The sequence below is a fragment of the Nelusetta ayraudi genome, unplaced genomic scaffold, assembly GCF_046127955.1.
Source record: "Nelusetta ayraudi isolate G7.1 ecotype Tasmania unplaced genomic scaffold, CSIRO-AGI_Nayr_v1 ptg000060l, whole genome shotgun sequence".
In the NCBI taxonomy this organism is placed as follows: Eukaryota; Metazoa; Chordata; class Actinopteri; order Tetraodontiformes; family Monacanthidae; genus Nelusetta; species Nelusetta ayraudi.
The window spans coordinates 5801959-5820503 of record NW_027466110.1 but is presented as its reverse complement, the minus strand read 5'-3'; the positions used below and the strand labels follow the sequence as shown (position 1 = coordinate 5820503).

The 18545-nt window shown below is 49.0% G+C and overlaps 1 protein-coding gene across 1 annotated transcript in view; it reads right to left on the bottom strand.

Moving 5' to 3' along the window:
* Positions 1-493: 493 nt before the first annotated feature.
* anos1 (anosmin 1) overlaps positions 494-18545 on the bottom strand; it is a 45912-nt gene continuing 27860 nt past the window's right edge. Inside the window, exons 6-14 of the mRNA XM_076040017.1 lie at positions 17947-18074; positions 14247-14454; positions 11984-12128; positions 10437-10583; positions 7086-7174; positions 5904-6075; positions 4883-5103; positions 3999-4140; positions 494-1699 (exon numbers count right to left, since the gene is read on the bottom strand). Of these exons, the coding sequence (XP_075896132.1) occupies positions 1641-1699; positions 3999-4140; positions 4883-5103; positions 5904-6075; positions 7086-7174; positions 10437-10583; positions 11984-12128; positions 14247-14454; positions 17947-18074 (1311 nt within the window). The 3' untranslated portion in view covers positions 494-1640. The remainder of the gene's footprint in view (positions 1700-3998; positions 4141-4882; positions 5104-5903; positions 6076-7085; positions 7175-10436; positions 10584-11983; positions 12129-14246; positions 14455-17946; positions 18075-18545) is intronic.

Sequence of the window (18545 nt, the reverse complement as noted above, 5' to 3'; positions counted from 1 at the left end):
ATGTGTGTTTCCACTTTTCATTTTTACGGGTGTGAAACCTTGCTCAGCAAAGCGGGGATAAAGCTTTTTTTAGCCCACGGTGGCTGAGAAGAGCGCAGTGTTGTGTTGAAGGGCTGCAGCGGCGGCGGTGAATTCGCTTCGGCTGCACAGCTCGATGAACTGTTTATTTGCATTTGCAAGAGCACATGTCTCAGGCTCCTGGGCCGATTAGTGATTACGGCGTACACAGTCTACCATGATGGGTTTCTGCAGCCAAAATAAGCATCAGCAGCTGCCAAGTCGCTGAGCGCTGGGAGGAGAGGCTTGTCTATTTACTGCACACGGCAGCTCCAATCGGAACAAACAGCAAAGTCAACTGGGTAAGGATTATTTTATTACTTCGCATTTTGTACAGTTTCTACCATGGAAAAATAACATGTAACATAAGGCTGTATTTACAATTCCATTTTTACAAAACGTCTTTACAAGGTTTGTTTTTTTAATATGCTGGGTCAAAAAAAAAAATCAAACAAACAAACAAAAAAAACAACAACTCAAGACTAGAACACGCACAAATAATAAACATACAACATTCACGCACATCCAAACCAAAACTCTATAACACACACATAAATAAATATAGACATTCACTGACTGCGCCACGACAAATATTTCTACAGCCAAGAACATGTACAATTCGTCATTTTCCACACGAGTTATAATTTCATTAATAGACATTACATATTACTCCCAATATAATTCTTGTTAATCTGTTAATGGGATATTGCTAACATAGCGAGAGGAGGTAACACAGACGTTATTTCATGCCGACTGAATGGTAGCGGGTTGCCATGCAAAGAAACGCTAACAATGCTCAATGAGTCCGAAAGCCGTTTTGATTCATTTACAGGCCGAAAAAAAAAAAGAAAAAAAAGAATCAAATGCACTACATGCAACATACTATGTGAGATACTCTGGGGTTAGACAACAACGACTTGAGTTACATTATCCGTCAGTACTGACCGTGTGCCTAAGCGCTCTTTTAATGGGTAACACAAAATAAATAAATGGATTTTCTACTTTTCGCTCTTCAGTGGATAAAACATTGTCTCTGTACAGATTTGATCAGCGTCCGACCGTCTTCCAGGTGACCAATGTTCTTCTGCTTGGCGCCGCCCGCTTTGCCGTTCGAATTTTGTTGACTGTTGCCGTGTACGACGTGGTGCCCTCTGTTTATTTCGTCTTCTTTTTGTCCCCCCCTCCCCCGATGGCGGGGACGTGCGAGGAAAGCTGCGTACTGACTGACTGATGCTGCGATGTGATGCTTCACTGTACAGAACCGACCCGTCCGGCGACGCCTGTCAGTCCGGGTGGGTTTGGGGGGTTTCCGGGGAGAGGGGGAGGGGGAGGAGCGGCTGATATGTTGCTGCGGAGTCCGGAGAGGATGGAGACCCCCCTTTAATCTCCCCCCCCGCTGTGCTGGGGGGAGGAGGTGGTGGGGAGGGGTGGTCGGTTCGTGCGGTCTGGCGGTGATGTGTTATTGTTTGGTTCCACACATTCCTTCCTTGACAGACAGGAGCGAAGGAGCCACTGGTACCTCTCTGCCTGGGGGGGCCGGTGGGGTGGTGGTGGTGGGGAGGGGGCTGGCCTCCGCTCGCGACTCAGTGCCTCTCTACCGACGCTTTCTGGTGGTGGGAGTGGTGCTGCCGGAGTCTGGGTCCTGGGAAAGAGACACACGGGGTCAGCGGGAACAGCCTGCCGGGAGCCGCGCCGTTCTGACGACGCAAGGAAAAATTTGCAGATGCAGGCCAGGAAGTGAAAAAAAAGAAAGAGGGAGAAGGAGCTCAGGCGGGATTACAAGAGGAAAGTTCTGACAGAAAGTCACTGCATGTTCTGGAGGTTTAACTGTCAGACTAACTGACTCACACTGCGTCAGGCGCCGCTTGTTTTTCGCGGAGCCAGTTCACCTGAAATGACTGTGATTTTAATACTGCGGCTTGAGAAAATCAAATGGTCGTTATTGAATGTGTTTGTGTCCTGATAGCCGTTGTGCCTTAATCTCAGTATAATTGTTAATCAACATACCAATAACTGACCCAATAAAATATTTGAACCGGAGATGTCTGATTGCTGTCTCTTGACTGCTGTCAGGGTTTTGAAAACTCTCCAAAGAATCATTCATTAGTCGTGTCAGGTTATTACTGCAGGTTACTGAGTAATGCAAACAATTCTATACCTCCTTTGCCCTTTAACAACCCCAACAAGTAAAAAACAATGAGAAATAAAGTCCAACAAAGTACAAAAACCAACCAAATTCAGCATCGGGGACTGAAGAAGCAGTTATTCTAATATGCTGACATCACATAAACAAAGTCACAGAAGGCAAATTTGATAACTTGCTTGGACGACATATCTGCTCCTCCCGGCTGCAACAAAAAAAAAAGTACGGAGAGCAATTTTTTCCCCTCTTTTTTTCCTTAGTCAGCAACAATCTTTGTCACTTGGTAAAGACTCTTGTAGAAACCATAAGCAACGCAGAAACATCGCCATGAAGAGCGCTTGTGCGGCTGCAGATGAAAAACAAAAAATGCCGCCGTCCATCTGCATTTTGCAACACAAGAAAATATCCAAGTGCAAAGCCATTAGTGAGAACCTCATTCTCCTTGAGTCACGTTGCTTTTATTCAGTTTCCTGTGCGCGCGCCTTTGTTTAAAGGTGGGAAAAATATTGGCCCTCTAATCCAACTGAAGTGTTGGTGTGCTGTGGATTCTGTGCATTTCACCAGCGCCTCCAGCTAAAGAGCTCCTGCCTGTGAGAGCAAACGGAAACCTAAAACTGCGAGCCGTGGGGACGCGCAGCTCACGGAAAATGCAGTAATTCTCTCCACACAATATAAAGAGGGAGTATTGTTAACTGATGGCGAGGATGATATAGAGGCATCAGCCTCCGCGCCGGACCCAACTGACAGCTGAAGTGAGTAACGCTTTCCCTCGCTGCCAAGACGTAAAAACTGCGCTTGGAAATCCTGGCATCGGCGCCGATGCCCCTTGACACAAACCATCTGCCGTAAACGCCCCTGCAGATCGAGCGCATACCCCCCCGGTGACACCACCTGGCCCCTCCAGTGTCCCAGATCTGGAGCGGGACTCCGAAAATGTGGCATGTGCCTGAAAAAATTAGGTTCGGCGGAGCGCTGGAGGCCCGGAGCGGTTCCACTCTGTCTTGAACAATGTTTTTGGGTGGGTTTCTACGGGTAAAATAACATCCACATGAAGGCCACGAGCCAGAGCCGCTCCGCTAGAACATTGACTCGCCGCCACGCTCGGCGTCATGCACTTCATTTGCAAGTGATGGAAACGCTTGGGCCAGTTTGTTTCAGGCGACGTACCACCCAGTTCCTCGGCCAGCATATTTAAGAAGCACCATGATGAATCATTGATTTAATAAAAACAAAAAAGTCCAAAGCTTAACTTTTATCAGCTCTGAACAATATTTATCTCCGAGACTTAAAGACATTAATAGGCCGATCTCATCCAAAATGAAATGTCGAGCAATTGCTATGTAACCGGTTTGTCAACAGAGACTCCGTCTGTCAACTGGCAGCATTCTTGAAGTGTTCTGGGAGCTTCGGAGACAGACAGAACTCCACCCAATGGTGCGTTCGCAGAAGAAGGAAAAAAAAAAACAAAGAAGAAAAACAAGATGTCTCCATATCCCTCAACTGGTGTCTGGAAGAAGCGCCAGTCCAATTTGTCACAGAAGGGCAAACTTAAACTCTTTTTTTTCTCTCTCTCTAAGCCAAAATATTCACCGTAGCCTCGCAGACAGAATCTCTGCGATTGTGCGAGTCGCTGCGGCTCCGCTGAATGAAATTCTCCCTCATATTAAAACTCCAAAACGCTCCGTGAGTTAAAAAACATTCCTTTTATCTGTTCCTTTAAGGGAACAGCAGGCCACTGATCCCCCCCCCCCCCAGGTTATCCAACATGCCGGCATGCTGACGGCGGCCCGCTACTCACGGTGTTGAGTGACTGGTAATATGTTTGGGGTCTGGAAGGTCTTGACGGTGGCGGGACCTTCTCCTCCCGTCGTTATGACCTGCACCTCCAGCCTGTAGTAGGTGGACGGCCTCAGGTTCGACACCACCAGCGTGTTGTGATCCTGCCAAGAAGAAGGAGGAGGGAGGAGGAGGGGAGGGGTGAGGGGAGGAGGAGGGAGACACGCAATCAGTTGAAATACAACAGAGGCGGCCCCTTTGATATTGACGGCAGCCTGGATTGGAACGGGCGGCCGACCGACGGCGGTATCTGTGTCTGTGAGCACGAGACGCAGACAAAAACAAAGAGGCTGTTTTCGTGAAAATGTTCGCAGTCTGCCGTCTCGCTCTCTCTCCTCCTTCTTCTTCTCTTTTCTTTTTTGGCGTGCGCGCCCCCGGCTCGATAAAGGGTGCGACGGGCGGCTTTATTTATAGAGGAGCCGCGGCGGCGCAGTGCTGAACGTGTTGTTGATGGAGCAGATTATGTCAAAATGCAGGCTCTTCTTTTCTTCTCTCCGCTTTTCTTTTTTTCCTCCTCCAGAGCTCTCGCCCAGGATGAAAGGGAGAGACGGCAAAGGCAGATGAAAAAGGTAGAGAGAGGTGGGGGGGGGGGGACTTCCTCAGATCAACCACTCCCCCACCACCCCCCGACTCCGCCGCTTATCACAGGCCTGGTGCATCAGGGCCAGTCCACAGTCGTCCTTAAAAGTCACCCGTCGCCTCTGACGGGCGCTGTGGGAAGCAGCCGATAGAGCACACTTCCCTAATGCATGTTTGCGCACTATATATAGCACATCAGGAGGCAGGGAGCCTTGGATGGAGAGATGAAGGTGGCAGCAGAAGCAGAAGAAGGAGAAGCGGGCGTACCGGTGGCAGAATCTGCGACTGGGAGATGATGCTGTTGGGGAGGCTGTTCTGCCGGCTCTCGGTGGTCATCTCCGCCCAGGTGACCTGGAAACCCGTGATCCGCTGGTGGGCGGCCACCCGGGACACCCGCCACAGGAAGCTGCCGGTGATGTTCCCCTCGCTGATGGAGAAGGAGGCTGTCAGGTTCTCCGGCTTGGCCAAAACCTTGGGGTGAGCCGGAGCTGCGCGGAGGGGGAGAAGAGTCGAGGGGGGTTGAGACTCGGACGCACGAGCGGAAAGTGCACGTGAGTTCACAGCGTGTGCGCGAGCTTCCCGACGCAACAGCGGAGCGGCCTAATTACGAGCCGAGCGGCGCTCGGTCGCTCCAATAGAAACAAAATCTGTTGTGCCAGAAGCTTTGAGGCCGGCTAAACAGAAAACCATGCATGTAAAAAAAAAAGAAAGAGGAAAATCACTAAAAAAAAATAAAAGGCCGCAAGCGGCTGCCAAAGCAGGCAGAGTTTTGGCTGAGCTGACAATTAGGATCTGGATCCACACCAGAGCAAATGGATTAACTCATGACACAGCAAACATTGCAAACATTTTTTGACAATCCTTGTTTCCGAATAACAAATGAAGGTAAAAAATAAAAGAAATAAGGTATAAGAGAAGAGAGTGTTATTGGAACTTTCCTGAAAAACACAGAAAGCAAAACGAACCCTGAAGACAGTTAATTATTCCTCCATTATCTGCTGAACTCTATTTGACGGCTCATTAGCCACCTGCTTTTTGGGTTTGGGGAGTTTTATATGCTGTAGAAGCTCTACTACTCTGACAATCACTTGGAGTGCCACCAGCAGCTGGGACTGACTAACAAGATGGCTCCGTCTAGAGATCCAGAACATGAACAACTTGAATGTGACGCCATTCCAACTAGATGGATTGCACAGTTTACCCTTTAATTGCTTCTAATGTCGGGAGGCTTGAATGAAACTCAGTGTATTGTTGGAGAGTGTGACACCCTGACGCTCTCTAAGCTCACCTGCCTCCCCGGGACAGGGGATGTGTTTGTGCGTCTTGCTGCGGATGGTGGCGCAGGACGGGGTGAGGAAGGTGGTGCTCTCGTCCTTGGAGCGCCTCTTGGACTTGAGCATGTGGACGGTGACTTTGTACTTGCAGGAGAACAGCAGGCCCGGGAGGTTGATGTAGTTCTCCTGAGGTGAGGGAACACATTATTCAGCCGTCGACGACTTTGACGTGTCACCCAGGTCAGCGCCTGCCGAGGCCCAGCGGATAATGAAACACACAGCGCCGGGGCGGATCGCATTCCCGCTCCGGCCTCGGAAACATGCCCCACATTAGAAGAGGACTTTGAACGCCGGCTTGGTCGCTCTCAGAACACGACGCTTTTATCCTGCTAACAATATAAATGATTTTCTTTTCTTTCTTTTGTCATCATCGCTTCCACATGTGGCGGAAAAACAAAAGAAAAACCTAATTAGGAGGCAGCCACCAGAGAGAATTCCTGCGTAATTTGAAAAGACAATGGCCTGTAAATCCCGGAATTCCACGCAGCCGCCTCAGACGTGGCGCTAATTCCAAAGCTAAATCATGAATAGATCCAAACAAGAAAAGAACTTCCCAGGTTATTACAGGCGGGAAAAAAATGCCGCGCTGACTGGTGGATTTAGGGCTCGCAATTTGCAATAAAGGCTCCCTATATTAACAGGAGGCCCCCTGAAAGAGGGCGTGTGCATATTCCCTCTGATATGGAACAGCCTTGATTAAACGTGAGTGAAGCGCTCCGCTGGCATAAAAGCGGCAGGCTGGAGTCTTTCCCTGTGATCTATGGAAAGCCATATTTCCTAGCAACCAAAATGCCAGTTCCTAAAGAATGCACTGAACTACTGGGACTCTGCCATCCTGCATCAGAGGCGGTTACAGAAAGCCTCCATGCAGGCCGGCAGGACGGTGACTGGAGGAGGCGAATGAATCCTCAGTTCCGGGAAACTTTTCTAGAGCAAATGCCTTTTTATTGTTCCGACGCACCACATGCCCGACCGCACGGCTGAATCATAACACTCGGAACAACAGCCAGCGATTAGAAGCTCGGCTCCAGGGGCTGTTTTCTTTAGCAGGGCTCTACTTTTCCCAGCGTCGGGACAAAAACAGGTACCCAAGCCCCGGCGGGCAGATTTGAAAGCGACGGTGGCCGGAGACGAACCTGCGTGACGGATTTCTCCGGTCCTCGAGTCTCGTTGTGGCTGCAGTACTCGGGCATCCACTGCACGTGGTAGCGACTCACGGAGGGATCTGAGAAAACAGGAGGGAGAAAAGGGGGGTTTGGTAACGATGGAGATATCAAGCAGTGACAATCTGTGTGATTGTGAGGAATTCGAAGAACATGAGACGAGATGAGACGAGATGAGACGAGGCAACCCGAGGCGCTAATGAAGCTGCTGATTTTGCTCAACAACAGGCCGTTGACAGGTGCCAGTCACGATGCAACTTCCACAGTGCAGGCTGCACCTTCCAGGCAGATTGTCCCCATGGTGCATGTTTCCCAAAATGAAAACGCTGCCGCCACAACTCCCCTAATGGAAATAAAGAGGCAGCCAGAGGGGGGAGGTTTGCCTGCAATGTCACAATAAAATTTGAGTGTCTCCATTTAAACTGAGATAAATGTATTTTCAACTTGCTCCAGACTACAAACTCCTCATCAATACACGTTAATGCGCGACGCCTCTGCTTAATTATTGCGCTGCTTCTCAATTTGCTAATTGCAGGCAGTTGGCGAGACCCGTTCAATTCCTGCGGTAAAGGTGACAGTTTATCGCACATAAAACCAAACACGGCTGATTACATAAGGCGCTCGGCAATCAGAAAAGGCAATTTCCAAAGCCGGATTAACCGATGGTATCTCGCAGATTGTCTACGTCGCCGTTTCCATGATTGATGACCACAATATCTCTGGAAATGAAGCGCCACCGTCCGAGCGCCGCTGCCTCGTTTTGGTTTTCCTTTCTTAGCAGCAGGCACTACTACTCCTTCTACCAGGCCCCGATCAAACCTCTCCCAGTTTCGCCCCTGGAGACGAGCGCGAGCAAAGTGGGATCAAATCAAACCGGATCTGACAGGAGAGCGGCGGCGCGGGCCGTGCCGAGACACGGGCGCCGATGTTTTGCTTCATTACCGTACAGTAGCTCCGCCGGAGCTCATCAGCGATGTTTATCCGCACATCACCCTCATCTTATGTTCCTGGATTTATTATTCATTCAACTGTGTCGCTCAGATATGCAAGATACTTCTCAGATTAATAATTGAGTTATGCTGTGTTCGCCCCTCAGCACGGGCCGCGGTTGTAGTGGGGGGGGGGGAGATAAAAGGGGTCCTTTGAAGGCTCAGACGCAGATCTGGCACCAGCAGCCCCCGAGGTCTTTGGAAGCAGAAGAGAGGAATTACAGGGAAGCGGGAAATCAGGGAGGGAAATATATATTTATATACGTATGTATATGTATATGTATATACATGTATATATATATATATATATATATATATACATATATATATTTTTTTTTTGATATGTATGAACAAGATATGCTCAGTCGGGGTCTGACAAAGACGGGAAGTGGTATGTAAAACAAGAAATGGGACGTGGAGATCAGGTAGTGAACAGAACACGTCTGATAAATCAGCAGAGAATCGAGGCCTCAGGAGCGGCGGGCTGCAGGCTACTTCAAGGGATTCGACGGGGGGGAATAAAGTGATATATTATCTCGGCCGGTGTACAATGAGGTTCCTGCTCAGCCTGCTGGAGGCTGGCCAGAGGACCAAGCTGCTCCGAATCACACGGACAATGAGTGAGAGTTCAATCACAGATGGGTTAACCTGCGTCTTTATTATTGTCACACGAACCAGATGTCCCAGGACTCCCACTCAGCTCTCGGGGCCATCTGCACATTGGAGCCCAGGTTGTGCAGAGTCTGGGACTCAAGACTCGGGGGTGCATGGCTGGCTAGTGCTGCACGTTTGGTTCAAGTTCTGGGATGCCGCGATTTGGGACGTCGACTGTCTCGTATTTATTAAGTGTCACGGCGCAGTTGGCAAAAAAAATGCAGCATTAGAGCGTTTTGAAAAAGTTCACAATCAAAAGAATTATATAGTGAAAAATATTAAAAGATAGCTTGTATATTTTAAGAGCTTTGAATCATGTAGTAAAACTTTCCTCAATAACATTAAGGTTGTTCCAATCAAATTGGTGTGTTTCTGTATCGCATTTGTATTTGCAGCCGATATAAAATAAAAAACTCCATTGTTCCTGTTTGAACCTCGTGACAGGGACGCTTGACGTGACAGGACGTAAAAAAGTCATTTACAAAGTTGTGTGATGTCACCACGCTGAACTTTGACAGTTTTTCACAGCACTTTGTGATTCTGGATTCAGGTGCAGCGACTGTAAACCGTCGCTATGCACAGACATAACAGGTGTTTTGTGTGTTCAGCGTGTGTGTGTGTGTGTGTGTGTGTGTGTGTGTGTGTTCCAGGTGGATGAGCTCATCAGGCTCCCCGCTCACCTAAATCCCTCGGCCACATACGCTCACTACCTGCACTCACACACACACACAGCAGCAGGTGTGTGTGTGCACCGAGGCATACATTCATTCAAAACACTCATTTATTTCTTTATTTATTTTCAGTTTTACGCGGCGGCACAAGGTCAGCTCGCATACAAAGTTGCTGCGATCGGACCCAACGGCGCAGCGCCGGTTCTGGCGGCCGTGAATAACGGGGCGCACTCGGGACGCGGAGCTCCGTCACGGGCCGCGAGGAACCCGGAGCTCGCGCCAGCATCACTCAGCTCTATAAGCGGAGTCCAACCTCACTAACAGCTCTGGGCTGGCGCCATCTCTCCGTTCTCCCTCTCTCCCTCTCTCTCTCTCTCTCTCTCTCTCTCATGTGCTCGCTCGCTCGCTCCCTCGCTCTGATTCAGCAGTTGGTGTCTCACCAGGTCCACTCGCTCTGCCAGGCCATGCATTCTTGACTCCCAGATCTGGAGTTCTGGCTGAGGCGATGACATATATTAGTAGCGTAACATAGAGCAGTGAATGGGACTTGACAGCTTTTTACCCCGAGAGCGCCGCTTTCAAGGTTTCCATATTTCCACGCCGGCGAGGCCGAGAGGGACGGACGCCGCCGGGCGGGACACACAGGCATTTCTGCTGCTGCTGCTGCTGCTGCTGCGGCACGGAGGCCTTAAACCATCTGCGCCGCGTGACACCGCCTCTTTTTGAACAAAACGAACGGAGGATCTATGGGACGCAGCTGTCACCAGACGCCGTGGCTAAACCCTCCGTGTTTATTGTTCTTCTCCTCGCAGTGGCTTTGGTCTGCCGCCGCCGCCGCCCACGTTATCCAGCTCCCACAACGACACGCTGCTCCGTTTATTGTGTTTGCACCTTCTAATCCCTATTCCCATTTTCCGACTGAGTGAGAATCTGTCATAGCACTTTTTTTTTTTTTTTTGCTGATGGATGGACGTGACAAGGTGCTAAGTGGATTCTGACGCCTCGCGTACCTCCCCGGTTCTTCCAGTAGACCCGGACCTGCAGCTGGCCGTCCTGGTAGAAGGGCGTTCCCACCTCCAGGGGTCCAGAGGGACGTTTAGCCATGGAGGAACCAAGAGGGGATATCTCCTCCTTCTTTGACTTCAGCACTGATTTTGCTGGAAAAAGAGGAAGGAAAAATATTTGCAGAGCTCTGTTGTGGCAATAAAAAAGACAATCTCATCATGGTAACAGAAACACACAATTATTTCTTTTGTAAGATCACAGCAGCCGCAGCTTGTCCTTCGTAAGTACAAGTGTGGTGGAATTTGACGAGTAAACACTTCTCCAATACTGCCAAGTTTGGAGATTCAGGTCTATTTACAGCCACACACAGGCTCAGAGTGCTCAGTGTGTGTTTTTGCCGCAATGCAACGCAAGTTTCAAACGGATGCAGATGTGCTCTCAGCCCACCTTGGCCCTTCCTGCTGTTTTGTAATTCTCAGAATGATTGTTTGCCCGAAGACTCGCAATAATTGAGGAAAACTAAGCTCTCACGGAAGGCAAACAAACAAACAGAAAATTGGATTTTGCTGAGTTGGCTGCTCCGTCCGGATCTGCAATCACAAAAGTGTAACTCTGTTTTTTCTTTTTTTTTTAACTGCTTGTACATTGCTAATTTAGCTGGAACAAAACCCCCACATCAGTTTCCGATTGACTCCTTTGGCTACTTTTTGGATCTCTTGGCTTGAAATAGTTGCAACATAGCATGCGTAGCAAATATGTAATAAAAATAAATTCATAAAACACTGGAACATTGCGGAGCGATACATACCAAGTTTTATTTTATAAAGTTATGACACTCAGCCCAAAAGGCTGTCAAGACATTTCCCTTGAAATCACACAGCAGTTTGTTTGCCGCAACAACTTAGCTGACGGGTCCCAAAAGCATTTGGCGATTTGTTTAAACTGTGCACTGTGCAATGCGGTTGTTTAAAAACACAGTGCTTATTCAACAACAAATGTCTAAATTCATTTCAATGCAGCAAGTAAATACTGAAACGGTCCACAAAAACACTGCCTTCTTGATGGTAGTAGATATAAAGCCATGTTTGGGACCAAATTGAATGGCCCACTCAGGTCTTAAAACTCTTGATGCAGTTTGTGTAATATTTTGCACAAAATCGTATTTTTCCGCTAAGCTCGTTACCGCTAAGCTCGTTATCTGTGTCTCTCAACACCAAGTGGTGTCTACGAAATGAGGCACAAACTAGAAAGATGATGCTGTTGATCGCACACAGCAAAGCATGATGATGGGCTCGAAGCTGATCGGTCCTCTCAGGTGGGACTTTATGTATGAAAAGATCCTCCAACTGCACCCTCGACATCCTGAAATGCATCTGGAAGCAGCAGTGGTGCAGTTTTTATGCCTTTATGAAAAGCTGTCCTTCAATGCCTACTGACTTTGCTATCAAAACTCTTTCATCAATTTGTTGGTACCTGCCAGAATCTTGCTCGGCATCCAAATACCACACGGAGCTGAAAGACTTCCGCGAAAGATGACTAGCTGTTTGTTTACCTGACTCGTTGTTGGAGGAGGTGCTGAAGTGGAGGTGGGCCTTGGCGCTCTTCAGGCGCACCTGCCCCCAGTACGTGACGGCCTGCAGCTCCACGGTGTAGCTGCAGTTTTGCTGCAGCCCCTCCAGATCCAGGAAGGTTTGCGCCTACGACGACACAAAACACCCTCGCGTTAGCATCTTTTAGCATCCACGCCCGCCGTCACTCCGGGCCTCTTCCCTTGCATCGCGGGTAGAGCCTCGCTCAGACTGGGTCAAAGCAGGCCCGCGGGGGGGAAAACCCCCCTACCCCCGCCCTTATTGGGAACACATGTGGAGCGGAGAGAAGGTGGCGCGGCGAGGAAGATAGCCTTCAGGGCCCTGGGAGGGAGCCGTGTTATCAGAGCCTCCCAGGGCTTCCTCGCAGTGTTTGGCTTGCAGCATTCCAGCGCCAGCGTGAGCTTGATGAGTTCTTGTTTTTTTGACTTGCGCCTGTTTTGACATTCCTCGAGCAGCGGGCTGCCTTCAAAGGCGCCCGAGGTGCCAAAGTGGAAACCAGTAGTACATGTTGTCAATAGGGTGTCCCGCGTCTTCCCACCTGGCGTCTCATCTGCTCTGCATTTCATCAGCTAATTCAGCAGAAGACTGCGGAGGTGTGCGCAGACCGTCTAGACAGCCTGCCAGTCCAGTGAAATACTTCTTTTAATAGGCGGCCGAAAGAACAATGGGAGCACTCACAGGTGACCGCGATGCTAGATGTTGGGTCGACTTTGACACGCGGCCGGCGATCTCAGCGGGGTCCGAGGATAAAAAGAAATAACTTCATAGGTGCTACATTTCTTTCCAGCCGTCTGTGTTTCTTAAGAGATGACAGAGACCTTGGAACTTTCAGAGCTTTTTATGGAGTAGAACCATTAATTTTTATATCTGCCGTGAATCAATACCTTTTAGTCTGTTCAATCTAAAGTGAGATGTAAGCCAGGACACTGAACATTTTCCAGGCCTGTAGAGTTCAAGGCTGTAAAGCTTTCAAAAGGTCCCACATTGCACAAAACTCACTTTATTGATGTTTCTATAATGTATGTTTTTTTTTCCCAAGTTCACAGTATTTTTTTTCACAGTACTGTGAACTCTTTTAGTGAATTCTAGTGAACTTGCAAGAACCAAGGAAGACTAGACCTGTTTTCCTTTTCCTTGTTTGACTTTTCAGAAGAAAAAAAAACGTCACAGAGGGCACAAATTGAAGACGTGAAAAAAAAAAAAAGCACACTGGCTATTATTTCTATTTTTCCTCAGATCTCAGTAAGTAAATGAAATACGTTGCCGCTGTTTGCCTCTGAGTGGGTTTTTATCATTTCAAAGGTTTCAAGCCCAAATAGCCCAAAAATCTGTCTGTCTGTCCTTATGATATTGGGGATTGCAATTCTAAAGAGTCAGGCCTCTTAACTATTTTTTTTTTTTTTTTTCAAAAGACGGTCTTTTGTCTACGGACACTCTTTGTATGTCAGTAGTATCTGACTGAGCTAAGGTTGCTTAGAAGACCCATTAGTCCCACTATCCACAGTAAAGAACTCAGGGTCACATCTGCATCTATAGAAGGTAGACGGGCGACACCTGTAATTGATCAAAAAAGGCTGCTCCACTGTCTCAGGTGAAAAATAAAGGCCTGTAATCGGATGCCAAATGGGGCCTTTTAAAACGAGTTTCATTTCATTTTCTCTGCACATTTTTGTGTGAGTCTCATCTCCCAATTAAAGATGATTAATAGTTTGCAGCCAGGCTGAATAGCAGCGTGTCCCACATCACACCAGCTGGCTTCAAAGAGAACAATAAAAAAAAAATAAAGCTGAACATCCACTTGAAGTCATTATAAAACAACAATAAAATCTTAATTTGGTGTCTTTAACTATTTTTTTTCCTCATTCATTCTCAGCGACAAAAAAAGCAACAACCCCCTTGCAACGAACACACAACTGACGCAAATTGAGATATTTCAGAAACACCTGGGATTCATGAGTTATCCCCGGTAAATGGGGCCATTCATCAGACTTAATGTGGCGTCTTTTCGAGGGTGCTTGTCGGAGATCCGTCATCATTTCAGGGAATTAAACAATGAAGAACACATTGCATCAGCCTGCGTCTGATTGATAGCCCTGCGAGCGCGCATAAATAATGGATGTTTACACTCGCGCGTTGAGGTCAGGCAGAGCTGCGCTGAGATAATCCTGGACAAAACAACTCAGCCTGGGGAGAAAGAGGGGAAAAACTAACGCTGAGAAGATTTACCCCGTGGGTGGTCTTCCTCCTCTTCTTCTTGGATGGCACCATGGACTTGGTGGGCACCGTCCAGCTCCAGAACACTTTGTAGTGATGGACGGGGATGTCCGGCTCCTCCGGCAGCGTCCAGTTCAGCCGGACGTTCAGCAGGCCCTCGTCAGTCAGCGTGGTGTTGCCGACCCGCAGGCCAGCGGGCCTGGGAGGGGCGGACGGATCTGCCAGCGACACCGAGACAGTCTCAGTTAGCTGCGTTTCCATTAGTCATAGGGTTGCGCAAAACCTAAATATGGCAATAAAAAACTGGTCATGGAAACGTCAGCGGACGTGACATACGGGGTCTCATGTCCAGTTCACTTGGAGTGAAAATGTCGCGTTATGTTTGGACGGAGGAGAAGACGGAAAAATTGAACAACCATTCTTGACAGCAAACAAACGTCAAACAAAAGCAAACGAGAAATACGGCTTATGCGCTTCACACCACTTAATGGAAACACCCTCAAATCGCATTTGTACTTTGTCGAAATGTTCGAAATATCGCTTTTATTTTGCGAAAAACTGTCATGGAAACGCAGCTAGTGACATGACAGGTTGGAGCGTCAGATATTTTCGACATCTGTTTGGATAAAGAGCGTCTGGGTCGTGTTCTTTGGGGGGGGGGGGGGCAGTCCCAGCACAGCGCTGGTTTGTGTGTTCCCAGGTTGAGGCCGCGACTCTGTTTCGGTTTGCCCGTTGCGTTTTTCAAGGACGGCCCGCGGGACGCCGCTCGGGCTAATTAGCCTCAACACCGACGATTTGTCGGGAGATGTTATGACAGGTGTCGTGTCCCCGTCTTTGGCAGCGTTTAGTGGCGTTCGAACGAACGCACAGGTCAGGGGTGAGCAAACACATGCTGCTCAACTTTGGGTCCACACTCAACATTCCTGTAGCTTTAACTTTGCGCACGGGCGTAAAAGTGTGTGTGTGTGTGAGTGTGTGTGTGTGTGTGTGTGTGTGTGTGTGTGTGTGTGTGTGTGTGTGTGTGTGTTCGGAGCGCAATGCCGGTTTGGAAACGATCCGTGCCTGCCGTGACCCTGACCGCCGGTGTCAGCCGAGCCGAGGCGGCGGCAGACGCAGGGCCACATGCCTGCAGACCGGGGGTCGGGTTGGGGGGGAAGAGGGAGGGGTCGAACGGCCCTTTAATGAGAAAATGATTCGTGGCCACGGCCGAGCCACCTGAAACGCATTCAGGGGTCCGATCCGAGAGCGTGGAGCGGCCCAGGCCGGGGGTCGCCGCGCTGAGTCGATAGCGGCCCGCGCTGGATAAATAAGCAATCAGCTGGAAACAAATTGCCCCTTTAAGAAAAAGAAAAAGTTGCGGAATCGCAATCAGACGAAATGGCCGCACTTATATAAATATATAAACGGCGGAAAAAGACAGGAACGGGCTGAAGCTCGTCGGGATTCCGTGACAGCTCCCATCAATCTGTCAGCGTTCTGGCACTGATTGGCCTGATTGGAGGATCGCAGCTGAATCCCTTCTCCCACCTGGTGCCTGACTCCGTCCGACAGGCGTCCCGGGGAGCCAGTGTGGGTTTGACAGGACACGTCAGTACACACACACACACACACACACACACACACACACACACACACACACACACACACACACACATATGCGCGCGAGCACGTACAATAACACTTTGAGTGCTTGGCAGGGCTTCCTGGCAGCGCGGGGAACATCCTCAGAATGTCAGCCAGCGTTTGCGCTACTAAGCAATGTCCTGCGCTGAAGGAGGAATAAAAAACAAAAACGCTCGCTTGGCGAGGAGCGCCGGTGGGTGTTGTCATGAGCAGAGTTGGGAAGATTACTTTCGCAATTACAAATTACGCTATTGGAAATGTTACTGTTGTTTCACTGTTTCAATTACTTTATGAAAGTAACAAATTCCATTTGATTACATTGCGATTGCCTTTCAAAAGTTTGAATAAATGTTCTCAACCATTTAGACCTTGACAGTATTGAGCTTCCAGCAACACTCAGAACAACAACATAAAATCCTTGTCGTAGCCATAACAAGGTCTTTTAAATATGAGATTATTCTGATATATATATACATACATGTATATATATACAAAAAAAATCAAGCCCTTTCCCGATATCTGTGCGAAATATTTTTTGCACTTCCAGCACCGGAGTGCAGTTTTAATCAACGTTGTTGCTGCTACTTTGAAATTGCACAGTCTAGACTCCAGAGAAAGACAATTCAACTGGCTGGCTGGTGGCAGGGGGCACTGCCGTACTTGACAGGAAAATCAATCGGAAGCATTGGAATACTGTCAAACTTTTGTCTGTGGAGAAAAGCACGCCGCTCGTGCTGAGCCAGTGCACGAGAAAACCAAAAGCAAAGCAACAAAAATGAAATTATCAAACATAAAGCCCAGCTTTTTGGGGTAAGAATTGGTCAGATTTGATTAAAATTGTAATCATGATAAATTCCACAAGTAGCTGTAATTGAATTACACAGTTTTTCCCAGTTTTGGAACTGATCACCAAGTGATTTATTTTGTAATTAAATCACGTAACAACGTAACATGGTTGCTCCCCAACACTGGTCATGGGGACGAGGAAAATTAAAATGCGGATTACGCTCGTAATGGGATGATTTACTGAGCCACTTTGGCAGGTGGAAAAAAATAACTCACCTCTGTCGGATCAGATTCTAAATCAACTCGATTCTTGACCCGTCACAAACTTGGAATCTGTGAGCTTTGACAAATACGGCCGTCAGTGGCCGGGACTTCACGTCACTTGGTCTCTCCGGAGAGTCGGAGTGCCGCTGGATGCCGTCACAGCTCCTCCGCTAATCTGCGGCAGCGATCTGCAGCACGCCTGGGTTACGTCACTCGACTCTCGGGGCAAGACGGCGCTTGCGCTCATTTAAAACCTGCAATATCCCAACTAATTTAGACGTATTACATTTTATATGACCGTTAACTGCGGGGGGAAAGCCCTCCTCGCTGAGATCTGGTTGCAACGTGGGTTGCGAGACGTCCCGCATGCAGCCGGCCGATCCTCATTAATCCCGCTCCACTCCACGTTGGCACCAGTTGGCCTTTCCACTTAGCTCGGCAGGGCGAAAAAAAGTGTGGAAATGGTCGTAAATCAAGTTAACAAGGCTCAGAAATCAAAGGTCTTCGGTGTCTGACGATTGTTTTTTGGGAGGACTCCTTTAAGAGGCGCCCGTCAGAGGAGCAGAATTTATGTCCGAGCCGAGCCGGCGGCGTTAGTTACGGGCCGAAACAAACAGCCGTAGGCGCTGCTGCTGCTGCTGCTGCTGTTGCTGCTGTTGCTGTTGAAAAAAAAAGAGAAAAAAAGAAAACTGGCCTGATCGAGGGGGCGGAAAGCGATGAAAGGCGTGACGTTCAGGTAAATGAAAGCCACTCGCCGTAACACAACCTAACATCATTGTTTGATTGGTAAAGAAAACCCTGGGCTTGTCAGTTCAGGAGTCAAATTAGGTTTGAAAGCTTCGGCCCCCAAAATGCTCCACCTGTTCTGAGGTCTCAACCATAACAAATGGGGAGGGCAGCCGGTGTCAAACAGGAACTAAGTCAAAGAGCGAGAGGCCACACACACACACACACACACACACACACACACACACACACACACACACACACACACACACACACACACACACACACACACACACACACACACACACACACTCTGGAGGAGCGGAAGTGTTTGCTGGGAGCGGTGAAGCCACGGGTGCCGTGGACGTTGACCGCCGCCACTCTGAACTGGTACCATCTGCTGGCCCTGATGTCGACCAGTTGGACGCGCTCCTCGGCAGTCTGAGGGACAGATGGGGGGGAGGGCCGGGCGAGAGGGGAGAGAGAGAGGGAGAGAGAGAGAGAGAGAGAGAGAGCACACCGCAGGGGTCAGGGTTCGCACGGGGTCAAAGCACCGCGTGAGCTTGCAGCCACATCAGTCATCCGTGTGTTTCTCTTTGCGCCAAACTTTTCAAAGACGCCGTGACAGTGAGGAATGCGTGACAGCGTGCAACTGTCTGTCAGCGCGGCGCAACACTGGGGCAGCTGCGGGGCCCTGACGGGTGGCGGCCGCGTACGTACGAGGCGCAAGGTTGTCGCCCCCAGACGGGTCCCGATCAAAAAGAATCGCTCGCGTCAGAGAGAAAGTTGAGTTTTTGAAGTGAAGCTGGGAGCCGTGTTTGTTAGATCTTACCATTTTTTTTTTTATCCTGGACTGGCCTCACTCAAAGAACTAAGGTTTAATACTCAGACCCTCTGTGTTTGACGGTGTCA